Source organism: Calonectris borealis, chromosome 3, assembly GCF_964195595.1.
Source record: "Calonectris borealis chromosome 3, bCalBor7.hap1.2, whole genome shotgun sequence".
Taxonomy (NCBI): domain Eukaryota; kingdom Metazoa; phylum Chordata; class Aves; order Procellariiformes; family Procellariidae; genus Calonectris; species Calonectris borealis.
Genome location: NC_134314.1, coordinates 103,364,636 through 103,377,082, shown reverse-complemented (window position 1 = coordinate 103,377,082; position 12,447 = coordinate 103,364,636). Strand labels below are relative to the sequence as shown.

Sequence of the window (12,447 nt, the reverse complement as noted above, 5' to 3'; positions counted from 1 at the left end):
TTATACTTCTCCCCAAACACAAGCATTTGCTTTTAAAGAAATACTATTTATTGAAGTGTAAGTGTTCAATACAGCTTTGGATTTTCACATGTAATTTTGAAGATGCAAAACAACCCTTCAGGTTGCAACAAGGTAGACTCAAGGAACTGTTTCACATCCACCCTGCTAAGAATTAAAAGAAGAATAATCTGAATAGCTCTGCTCCCTATTTTATCCCCCCAACAGCTGTAGTACTCTGTACGTACATTACCAGGGGATAAAGACAGCTGAAAAGCAGGTGACAAAGTTGTGTGCCTCACAGACTCGGTAAAAACCTAAGCTCAACAACCATTATACAGTACTGTATTAAAAACATTCTCTATTCATAGGAACATAAACACTTTGCTTGACCAGAAGACCAAAACAAATTGATTTGCACCTTTTAAGCTTGAAAGGACAGAAACTGTATTTACAATTTGAGTAAGTTCCCTTTTTATTAAGTCAACTGCAAAACTCTACTGTCTGACTGAAATTATGGTCTTTTATAATTAGTGAGCATTAATAATGAAGTATGCCATAAGTGGAGCTGGTGTGGGAATTTTTTTTTTAAATCTATTAACTTGTATTCTTCCCCAATCATTTCCTCACCTTCTCTAAGAATAAAATTAATTTTGAATATGATGCTGAACTTGCTCCAGTTTGACATCACACTAGAAAATGCAAGTCAACATTACAAATCAAGTTTGTTTGTATTTTCCCAGAAACTGAAGAAATACTCATGTCATTTTCACATAGCAAAATTAGCTCTGAGTGCAATATAAAAATACCTTTTATTTGAAACCAAGGGGTAGCTGTTAAACATTACTTCACAGAAGTACAGAAACTCATTTTGCAGTAAATTTAGCACTTAGCTATTTTAAATGTGTGAAGGGGATGTATAGGGGAGTAATTTAATAGGAAATCTGTGCCAGAGGAAACATGCAATCTAGCTTTTCAAAAGCCAAGGAAAAACCTCCTCTTCCCTTGAACCCCTGTGTAAATCTGAGTGGAAGTTACAGCTATTGGATTAATTCCTTGGATAAATATATACTTTAAGAATTAGCTAAACCAGTGTTTCTTAATTTTTAAAGTTTTCTCAGACAAATAAGATAATGAGATACTTTATAGCCGTAAGTGCTACAGCAGGAAGAACTAAGATTAAATTAGACTGGAAACACAGGTGAAATCCTGGTTCTGCTGCATTCAATGACCTAACTCCCACTGACCTCAATGGGAATAGATCATCCTGAGCAGATGAATATTTAAGCACTTGCAGGATCTCTTTACCCACTTCACTTAAATTAAGCATTTTGCCTCATAAATAAAGGGTTGAACTGCTTTGTTCATCAATTTTAACCACACTGTAACAGTTATGTTCTTTCTATCAAAAACTGTAAACATCAAGTATTCAGTAATGAGGGATCCTACACTTAAGTATATTCCCATTTGGCAAAATCTCTTAGCTATTTTTAAACTCAATTTATACCATTTTGATGTACTGAGTTTACTTTGCTCCTGCTTCCTACTCCTAAGGGAAAAATACACAGAAATATAAATTACTAAACCTTGTCCTTCCTGACTGTACTGTGGGATCCCGCCTATGCCTCTCTAGGGTGTTCTGACATATGCATCTTAATTTTTCATCTCCAAATAATGATGACTGTTTCCCTACAGAATTCAACAATGCTGAAAAGCACAGATTTATTTCACGTATATAATTTAAAACCTAAATGCAATTCTCATCACTTGTTTCTGTTACATACACATGGAACCAAAATTTATGCTGTTTAACATGACTTCAGTCTTACACGTATGCCATATTTTAAGTAAGCATAGAATTTTTAATTAAAAACATCATACACTTTTCAAAAGCTTTACCCAATTACACTAAATTGGAACTTTTTTTTTTTTAAAACCCATTTCCCCCCCCCCCCCCCCCCCCACTTTCCCATAAAATTTTACTTGGGAAGAAATTAATGAAATAAAAGCTGTGATTTTATTTTTCAAAGGACCAACCATCTACAGAAACAAAGTAACCTATTAAATCGCTTCTAAAACTGTTTATGCAGTGATGCCCCCTGCTAATTCTCAAATACAGCAATAGCAGAAATAAAGCTGTTTCCCCCTTCATATTCAGACAAATTGCTGTGACTTTTTATTCCTGCTCTTCTTCAGATCAGCTTTCCCGGCCCACGCCACACTGTCCTTCTCTAAACTCGCTCACCCCACCTCCTCTTTCAGTTCTTCTGGGAAAATCTGCTGTGCTGCTTTCACCTCTGTTGTCCAGAGCTTGTCAACTCTCCAAGTGTGTGATGGTCTCGGAGGTAAACTTTTAATCAGTAATTTGAAAAAGTAAACTTGTATAACATATTGAAAGTTTTCCTGTTATGGTAGTGAGTAGCTTTAATGCCTATAATTCTCCAGGGTTTAAAAAAATCACTTACTAGTATTAGAACATCTTCCTTTTGCAGCACATTTGCACATATATTCTTGAATATACACATGCAAATACAATTTTTGTTGTAACTTGCTCCTTGACCTCCCAGCTCCACAGCAAAATTCATATTTCTCTTCTCAATCCTATCATATCAATGAAGCTCACAAAAACTACCAATTTCACCAAATCTTTACTTGGTAAGATAGTGAGGACAATGGCAAAGAGAAGGCACTTGAGATGAAAACGAGATAGAAATCTTTTCCCAATGGTAGCCGGGCAACACAACAGCACAATCTTTTTTTTCTTTTTTAAAATCTATAGCCTTTTCCTTTCACCATATTCATAGCAGCAACACATGCTACTACTTTAGCAGGCTACAAGTCACCTACAATTCTGATCAGACTGCTGCCTCTTCCCATAACCTCCATACCCTTAAAATACTAAGGCCTAGTATCCTGCATCTACATTCACCAGCCTTTCTCAGCTTCGCTTCCACGCCCCCCAAACATACAGTAGCCAGAAGCAGTACTAGTAAACACAATGACTGAAAGTGAATTTCATGCTCTAATCATGGTCACTGCAGTTACGTTCTCGTCATTTTAAATTCTCAAGTAAAGATTCTCACTTGATGAACCAACTCATCTGCAATCAATTCCTGATGTACAGAACAAAAACCCTAAGCCCATGAAGTTTCAGGAAGATCATGGAAAATTCAAAAACCATGGTTGCAATGAAGAACTATGAAGAAACTAGAAGAGAGTATGATAAGAAACATTTCCAGAAAGTTTTACAGCCAACAGGAGCGTTGAGACTCTCAATACTGAACTCAGTGCAGCTACTGGAGAGGAGCTAGCTTCTGCCCTCTCTTCCCACTTAAGCTTCTCTAACCAGCCCACCACTTCCATACTGTCCCCTCACCTGTAGCACACTTCTGAGTTCTTGCTTGTAGAAGAATACATTACAAGTTTTCCACACACTTAGTTGCCATGCCTAGCGCTACTACAGACAAGAGAACCAAAGAAAAGCCATGCATAGTAGCCTCACAGAGCATAGTAGATGAGAGTAGATACTGAAGTACCTATACAGAATAGCATAGTAGATACCGAATCACCACTCTTGCTACTGAGCATGTCTTAGAATTTGGACCAAATTACATCAATTTTCATTAAGAACTATGTGCTAAGCTCCAAAGTACAGCAAACATTAAACCTCAAGACAGGTATTTTTTTTTTTTAATATTGACAATATACAATTTATTTTTACTCTAATCTTAGAAGCAGTTTGAACTGTTTTTGCTGAAACTGAGAAAATCAGCCTGAGGAACAGTTCCAAATAAAACTGTCCATACTTGGCATGGAAAACTTCAGTCCAAACAATTTAGCAACGCTGTAAGCAGCTGAGAATAAGGTCTTGTGAAGGAAAATTGTAAGCGACCTTAACTATGATGAGCTCTGCGTTTAAGTCAAAAGTATACTACGAAATAGGCATCTTGTAGGCAACATACTTCACTGGCCGTGAACTCAGCAAAACTTAACAGAAACTAGTTCAGTGACTCACTGATAAAAATCAATGATTCAGACATTAAAAAGAAGCTGTCACTGCCGGTCCAGTTTCTAGTAGAGCATTTTGCCAAGGGAGTCTTATACAACAGACATTATTTACTACCTATTCATCTAGTTAGGCTATGGTTCCAACCTTCAAAATCCACACACTGTTATGAGACTATAAATATAATTTTATCCTGCTAGATTAAAACAGGAGTCAGGACTACAATGGTGCAGAAGCTGAATTTTATACCCTTCCCAAGGGAAGTGTCTTTTTTTCGTAAGAACACAACACATATCTCCTCTATGCTTAAACAGAATATTAATCTGTCCAGAGCTATTGGTATGACACCTTTTCAAAAGCACTGAATGATTTTAAGATAGATAGATATTAAAAAACAAATCTGTAGATTGAAATAATCTTCTTTTGATCAGATAGCCTGGAGCAATAAGTAATTCCATTTGTATTTCCTACAGCAACTAACATTAAATTCAGCACCTGCAAAACTAATATCTGACTAAACTAGAAAGCAACTAATATGGAAAAAGAAATCTGATACTAAGCTGGCACACAGAAGATGTGAAAGATTTAAATAGAAAAGTTCATGTGAAGACTGTCAATAGGCTCTATATTTAGGAGTTGCTCTTGATGGAAGTATATATTAAGACCAAAAATTCAAGTCTAAGGATAAAAAAGGTCAATTTGTTAAGAATTAAAGACTAAATGTTCCACTCCATAAACTAGGAACAGTTCCTTAATATAGAAAAAAATTAAACAGCCCATTTTTCATGGAACTACATTAGAATATTAAAAGAATTCTTAAAGCTTCTTTAGCTATTATAGGTTCTCTATTTCTCAAGACTGTAACTTCACTAAACAAAAGTTTTAACTACTTTATCATGTGCCCTGCTGAGATTATACATAAGAGTTAAACCTAAATTCCTCACAGAACATCCTCATTCTGCATCTGAAATAAAGATTATATCTCTTAAGGAAAAACTCACCCAAGAAGATCATAGTTGCAAGGGATGTTGAATACAAAAGGTATTAGGATGGGGGACTACTGAAGAGGAAATAACAATGAATCATCAGGGATACAAAAAAGTGCAAATCTGAGACAGAAAACTGTTATTTCACTTACAAATATTTATTAAGGCTGTAGTAAAAGTAAACCATCCTAAAATTTTTGAAGGACATTTTCCTTTGGGGAGCGAAGGCAATTTAATATTTATATGAGAAGATAATTCCTCTCAGCTGTTTTTAACTCCACTTATTTTTTCACTCTGAAGCACACACTATATGAATCAAAACATTTGAAGCTTAAGGTTTGAACTGACCCCCATAGATTTAATAACGTTAAAATTTAATAACATTAAAAGCAAGCTTATTAGGCCTTCCAGTAACATTTCCACAAAAGTTTAGCTTGAACACAGTACCTGGTTTTCAGTCAAATCCAAGCTCTTTCTCAAGGGTTTAAGTAAAGCAAATACTATTGTTAACACCTATTTTAGATCCCGTATTTAAATGCTGAAACTACACACTGGAAGGTCTTCTTAAAAATGTCCTATTCCGGTATACTTCACCACTGTAAATCTCAGCCGCACAGAGATTGTTATAACCATCCCTAGCCTATGGCTGAAAGATTTTTGGACCACTTTCCAGTTCTTCTGCTGTAAGGGCCTGAGTGTTCTCTGTGGGGAGACAGTTTAATTTGGAAGTGATTACTAAGAATTTCTTTTCGTATATTTGTTCTCCGAGCATGATATAGGAAATAAACCTGTGGTGACATGCATCTTCCCAAATCGATATTCACTATTGAGAAGATCACAGAAAGGCATCAGGAAATGTTTATTAATTCCAGTTGCACTTGACACGTTTGGTACACAAGAAAAACAAGGTATATTTGCTTTACAACCTGACAGACCATATTAACTGTGCTAAATAAAAACAATGAGTTGTATGTTTTGTATTCACTATTTTCAATCTGTATTTTTACATGCTTCTTCAACCAAAAATGATAGAAACAAGTATGCATACTTTTACTGTAATGAGTCAGATGAGGTTCCAAGGTCAAGTTGTATCCCTTTTTTAAAAAATGAAGGTAACTGTACGTGCTATTGCAGTCTTTTAAAATGACTTGTTATTGAGACAAAATTACCACTTCTTGAGATGTTAAAAATAACACTTCCTTTGCCAGATTTCTTTAAACTCAACACTTTCAGAATTGCCCATGAAGTGATAAAATCCTGCTGCTAAACAGCATGTTATTTTGGCTGCAGACTTTTCAAAGGATTTGTATTATGTAAACTGTAAAGTAACAAAATGAAAGGGAGAAGGGGGGGGGAAGCAACTTCAACTTCTAACAGGTTTAACAAGCTTTTTTTTTTTTTTCTTTTTCTTTCAAATACAGTCGCTGGGTCTTCAGTATTTCTTATTCAGCTTTTAAATAATACAGTAAAATGGACACTCTCCTGAATAACAAACACATAGGAAACTTTCTAACTTAACTGAAGAACACATTACTAATTTATTTTGTGTTTCCTGACATCAGTCAGGTTTTGCCGAGCTTTTATCTAAAAATGATAGATATCATCACACACAGAAATAAGCTGAATGTTAATGACAACACACAATCTTGCTGCCCCTCCTCTCAATCTCACCCCCCCAACAAAACCTCCGAAGTGAAGAGTACCTACTATTTGGGACTGTTACCTACTAGTTACAGATATATTTCTTCTCCTAGCAGTGATACAATATGCAGCCAAATTAAGCAATTTTGGTAATATACAGCAGCAGTACAATTAACTCCAGAAATACGTACTTTTAAGATTATCTGTCTACAGGCTTTCAACACAACTATGAAAGCATGTTACACAATCTGATCTGGCCATTTCAGTGGCAAACAACCAACAGTCCCTAGAAAAGAGGAAAAAAACCCACACCACTATCTACCCAAGAAGGTACTTTTTAAAGTGGGTGAGTAATTTTTATTTTTCTTCTGGAACATCTCTCCTTCCAGTAAAATAGATGCTAGTATTTTAGGCCAGTCTTACAAACCTATTGGGGAGTTTTAGAATACTGTTTATACTTATTTTAGAATATTTTTTCTTAGAAGTGATGAAACAAGACAATAACCATGAATGAAATGAAATATTTTACAGCAGCATAATACCAAACTACTTTTTCATGTACAAAACACTACTTTTCTCCCAATACAGGCTTCAGACACCTCTGATTTAACCAGTTATTTGAAGATATTTAGAAAAGCAAAAAGTCTTAATTTAATTTCATAAGTGTAGGCTGAGAACCCTTAGGCATCAGTATAATGACTGTACTTTCCTTTTTCAGCCCCTCCCTGGGAACGCTGGCTACTACTCTGTAGATGATACTACATTGGCAGCATCACAACTATTACTAAGTTCCATATTGGCTTTAAAGAATAAAGCAAAGCTTCATCCTCCCAAGACGTATGTGATTAGAACAAGAAGTTTTACAAAACAATACATTTATAGGGAGAGCAAACTCTTTTTAGAAGCTGTTTTGGTTTGGGAGGCAGGGGAGGTTCAAGTGAGGAAGGGAGAGAGGGCGCCTCAAGCAGATGGAAAGAAATCATGCTATGTTCATAGCTATGTTCAGGACAAATCCAACATCACAAACCCAAGGGAGAAAACATGCAGAACAGTACTGACCGACTTTCTGCTAACTGGCTAGTTGGGATACTGCAACTCATAAAAGTGTATGTTGCCCGCAGTCTATGTTCTGAAGCAGGTTTAGAGGGCAAGACTTTAAATTTAAACCATAAGCATAAAGACAGATGTGATTTTCCTTTAAGAATTTAAGGCAATTCAAACTCCTATAAAACTCTGCATAACTGAAGAAATTCCTCTGATAGTTTATGGCCTCAAATTTCCGAACATCTGAGCTGCTGATGCCATGCAAGATTTCTCCGTGTAATAAATAAAAAGCTGTAAAACTGCACTCACAAAACTATAAGACTTAATCATACAGAGTTAAAAATTTAATATTGAAGTCCAAACTCAGCAAAGAATGTAAGCTTGGACATTTTGCTGATTTAAGCTGGAATTACTCCTTGCATAAAGTACGTACGTTTAACCGTTTGCTGGATCAGGACTCAAACTTTCTGAAGCCTGCCACCTATGTGCAATATTTATCAAGTGTTTTTACAAGGTCTCAAGCGTGGTTTTATAAAAATTATCTCTGAGGAAAATATACTGTCTAAACAGCATGTGAATAGCAGAAACTAAACCGTGATTTCAAACAAATTATTCCAGTTATAGATCCCTCAAACTAGTGTACCAAAACAGGACACAACTTCACAGAGAAAAGAAAGCACAAAACAAGCAGCAAATACACCCCTGCTGTTGTTAAAAGTAACACCCAAAGCCACTGCAATAAACATGCTAAAAAAAAAAACCCTCCCCGTGTTACTCTCCTGACCAAGCTTATTTGCGTTCAATAACATTTCTGCTAATAGCCAGTTTTATGGTTCATGTACATCTGCCACTTAAGAGTAGGAAAAAAAATAATGTCTTGAAATACTACAGACATGACTGTAAAAGCCATAACAATCAAGCAGAAAAAAAAATTACTTAGTATCTAGGAATATTTTTAAGTTTACTGTATTTCATTCAGATTTTGGATATTTGCTGGAAATCATCAGAGATTTTTTCCACTATCACATGAGGCAGCTTCAAAAACCTTAAGACTTTAACACTAGTGGAAGTAAAATTAATATGCTGGGTCATGTTAAGGTAATGTCTCTCCCTTATTATTCAGGTCCCTGTCAAATACTTTAATAACAAGTTTATATTTTCTGCCTAATAACTATTTTTGTAACTTTTAAAAGAAGAAACATACAGAAATTTATGTTGATGTTCAAAGGTGTGGAAGGTTGCAATTAATTTTCGTTTCATTTTTGTAATCTAACGAACTGAGTCTTTTCAGATTTTAGCTCCAGTACAAAAGATAAGATCCTCACTATCTATTTTAATGTCAGCAATACCAGCATCTATAATTTTCATTCACTTGTGAGCGTTCGCATACAGCACTATGCAGAAGGTCTCTGAGGCAACTCCTGATCATTAAAACAAGACAGGCAAAACGTCAAACACTGTCCAAAAGTGATGGGAAGGAAAAAACAAGCCAAACGCAAACTCTCTCCGGTAGGCAGAGTTCCTCCTTGCAAAATCCCCCCGTGGGAGGGGCTACTACTCACTCCTAGGTTTTAATGCTCAATTCTCTGCACTCCTAAACCCAACTTACCATCTACGTTTTCCACAGTAAGCCCTCAAAAAGCACACCTGCCCTCCCAGCGCTTACTCCCAAATTACCCAGAAGAGGGATGGCGAGTTAATGGAGTCAGTCCCCGGGGCAGTAAACGAGAACCGACCTGTACCACGCTTATTTACATGAGCAGAGGAAGCGAGCCCATCCGCGCACAGAATTACTCCTGCAAGGTCCCTACCTGGAAAGCACCGGGAGCGGAGGAGGACACGGCTAAAGGGCAGAGGGTACGGGGCAAGGGGACAAGCCAGAACAGGCGGCGACAGGGCAGCGCGGGGCAAGCACAGCGGTGTCGGAAGAGGCGGCCCCGGGAGGTCGAGGGCACCGGCACCTGTGGCCGGAGGGCTGGGGTGTGCAGGAGGAGGCGGGGTGGAAGGACGACGGACGGGTACCTTTGAGCTGGGGCAGCGGCGAGAGCTCCACCTGGCTGCTCTGGCTGCGGAACTGCGAGGAGCCCTGCGAGCGCTTCTGCCTCTGAGCCTTGCGCACCGATTTCCGTGTGAAGCCATCCACTTTCTCCGCGGCAGAGATGGCCGCCGACATGGCTGGGCGGTGAGGCGGCGAGGGGGAACGTCGCTCTCCAGAAGCATATATTAAAGCGGAGGGAGAAGCGGGCGGGCAAAAAAAGGGCTTTAAGGGGGGAAAAAAAAAAAAAAAACAACAAAAACAAAAACCCAACACCAAGTCCTCCCTGCCCTCACGCCCGCCCGCGCACACCACACCGACGGGAAGAGGGGAGGAGAGGGCTGGCGTCCTAGCGGCGAGTGGGGCGGCGGCGTTGCCGGCGCGGGCTGCTGGCTGCCGGGCGCTGGGGAGACTCCTGGGTCCGGGCTGCTGCCTCGCTCCTCAGTTCCTGCTTCCCTCGCAGTTTCCTCTCCGCGCGGAGCCGGCTACCGTGGAGGCGGGGGAGAGCGGCGGCCGGCGGGGAGCGGAAAGGGGGGAGGAGGAAAGCAAAAAACAAACAAACAAACCCTACGATAACTTTGCCCGGCGGGGCGGGCGGGCGCCAAACTTTCCCGCAGCGTGGGGGGGGGGAACGATGGGACGGGACCGGGCTCCCGCTCTCTTCAGGGCAGGCGCGACGCGAGCCGCCGCGGGCCGGGCTCGACGGCGCCGCTGTCCCGCTCCTGCCTCGTTCGCTCCGCGTCCCCCTCAGCCGGGCCCGCCTGCGCCAGCCCGCTCCGAGCCCGCTGTCATCGGCCGGACTCGCCCCTGGGCCGAGCTTGCCGGGGACGCAGCTTCCACTCCCCGCTCCCCAGTCGCTCGCTTCCACACGCCCCTTCTCCGCCTTCAGCCGCCGCCGGGTGCTCCCCGCGCCTCCGCCGTCATCCTGCCCCCTCCTGCTCCGCCGGGGGTCGCCACGAGTGTCTCCGCCCGCCGCAGCCGCGCCGCCAGAGCCCCCGAGCCGGCGGGCGAGCGGCCGCGCAACTTCGAGCGAGTGGAGTTGAGGGGAGGAAGGAGGGGAAAGAGGCGGGACGGGGGCGACCGCCAAAGGGGCAAGAAGGGGCGAGAGGAGCGGCCGTTGCTGGCGGCGCTAGATGATTGACGGCGCCGGGCAGCCAATGAAAAGAGAGGATCGTGGAACACCCCCCCCCTCCTTGCGCAGGGGCTTGGGGAGGACGCGGGAGCTGGGACGCGCACGGGGGACGGCGTGATTGACAAGAGGCTTCTCCAACCGAGAGGAGGGGAGATGAGGTGGGTGGGGTTTTCCTGGCTGACGTATAACGCGAGGGAAGGGGAAGGGGTGGAGATAGAGGGTGGGGCGGGCATCGGCCAATCCGCGCCGGGGGGCGGTCGCGGGGCTGGGAGAGGGAAGTGGCAAGCGGCAAGCGGCGGAGTAGGGACGTTGGGCGCGCGACGCCGCCGTTACGGCGGCGCCCTGTTACCGAGCCGCCCCTGGCTGCAGCGGCCCTCGCAGGCAGCGAAGGTGCCTTTTCTCCTTGCGGAGCCCAAGCCCAAGCCCAAGCTCGCTGTCGCTTCTGTGGAGGCACGAGCCGTCAGGGGGACCGGCGGGGGGGAGGAGGTGCCGCCGGGATCCCGGGCCGGGGGCCTCTTCCCGCCGCGGACGCCCGGCCCCACCCGGGTGTGGGCCGGGAGGGGGGCGCGAAGAGCGGGGGTCTGTAGGCTTGGTGCTTTCAACAAGCCGTGAGCAGCCGCAGGCGGTCACTGGAGATGCTCCTCACCGGGGAAACTGCTAAAAGGGTGTTCAGCCGTAAGCGGCGCGCACTGGGAGGCACGACAGCGTGCGAACGCGTTTTGTGCCATCTTCTAAGTGCTTCTGGCTTCTTTTTTTCCACCCTTCTGGCATCTCAACAGTTTTGGTCTTCCTTACATCTCCGGATGAATTTGGCTCTTGCGGATCTGTGTTACCATGGTGTTTACTTTCTCACACTGAGTCACGGTCTCGTTTTGCAGGCTGAAGGCACAAAATTGCCTGAAACAAGCACGTGCTTAACTTTCAAGGAGTGAATATTTATGGAGTAACTAATTCTTCAGTTTTGTACAATTTATATGGTTCAGGCTGAAGTTGGGCTATGAGAAATGAGAATTGTGACTGGTGCAGCATATGAAAATCATGATTGTGCGTGCAGTACACGGCTGCATTAGTCTGACTTTTGCTTGGTCCCATTTCCATATACAAGCAGCCCCCCCTTTTGAACTGCAAACAAGTGGGATGCCTTAGCTTGTAGTCATTCACGTAGAGATACGTTTTATGCACATCAGCACATTTCTTCTTCCTACGTAGTTTTAGGTAGCAATTCAGCAAATAAGTATTTGTAGTATTTTAAATACACACTCAGGTTTCAGTAGCTGGGGTAGGGCATAAATACCGTAAGGTAATCATGCATGTTTGTTAAATGCTTTCATGAGTTAAGAGTTTAATCTTTATATGTATAAACCATAATTCAAAAACCAAGTGTAGATTACAGCTTTATGTGAACATAAAAGAAGACTAATACTGTGGGAGCCTGTTCAATAGAAACTGTTGTCTGTGTTTCCTTCTGTCATTCTTTTTCCTTTCCTTTGTCAGCGCAATCTCTGCTAACTTTTTAATGTATGATTACTTGTGTACCTCCCATCTTTTTTGCTTTTGGTGAAATAATCTTTAGTGGTTGGAAATAGAGAGATGGAGACTACTCTAA

General features: G+C 41.9%; 1 protein-coding gene across 2 annotated transcripts in view; it reads right to left on the bottom strand.

Annotated features, from left to right (window-relative positions):
• Positions 1-10,855, bottom strand: part of PPP2R5A (protein phosphatase 2 regulatory subunit B'alpha) — a 47,026-nt gene extending 36,171 nt beyond the window's left edge. Inside the window, exon 1 of one of the 2 annotated variants that reach the window (XM_075147016.1) lies at positions 9,697-10,855. In XM_075147016.1, the coding sequence (XP_075003117.1) occupies positions 9,697-9,847 (151 nt within the window). In that variant the 5' untranslated portion in view covers positions 9,848-10,855. The remainder of the gene's footprint in view (positions 1-9,696) is intronic. The other variant, XM_075147015.1, reaches the window with a different exon arrangement.
• Positions 10,856-12,447: the final 1,592 nt, after the last annotated feature.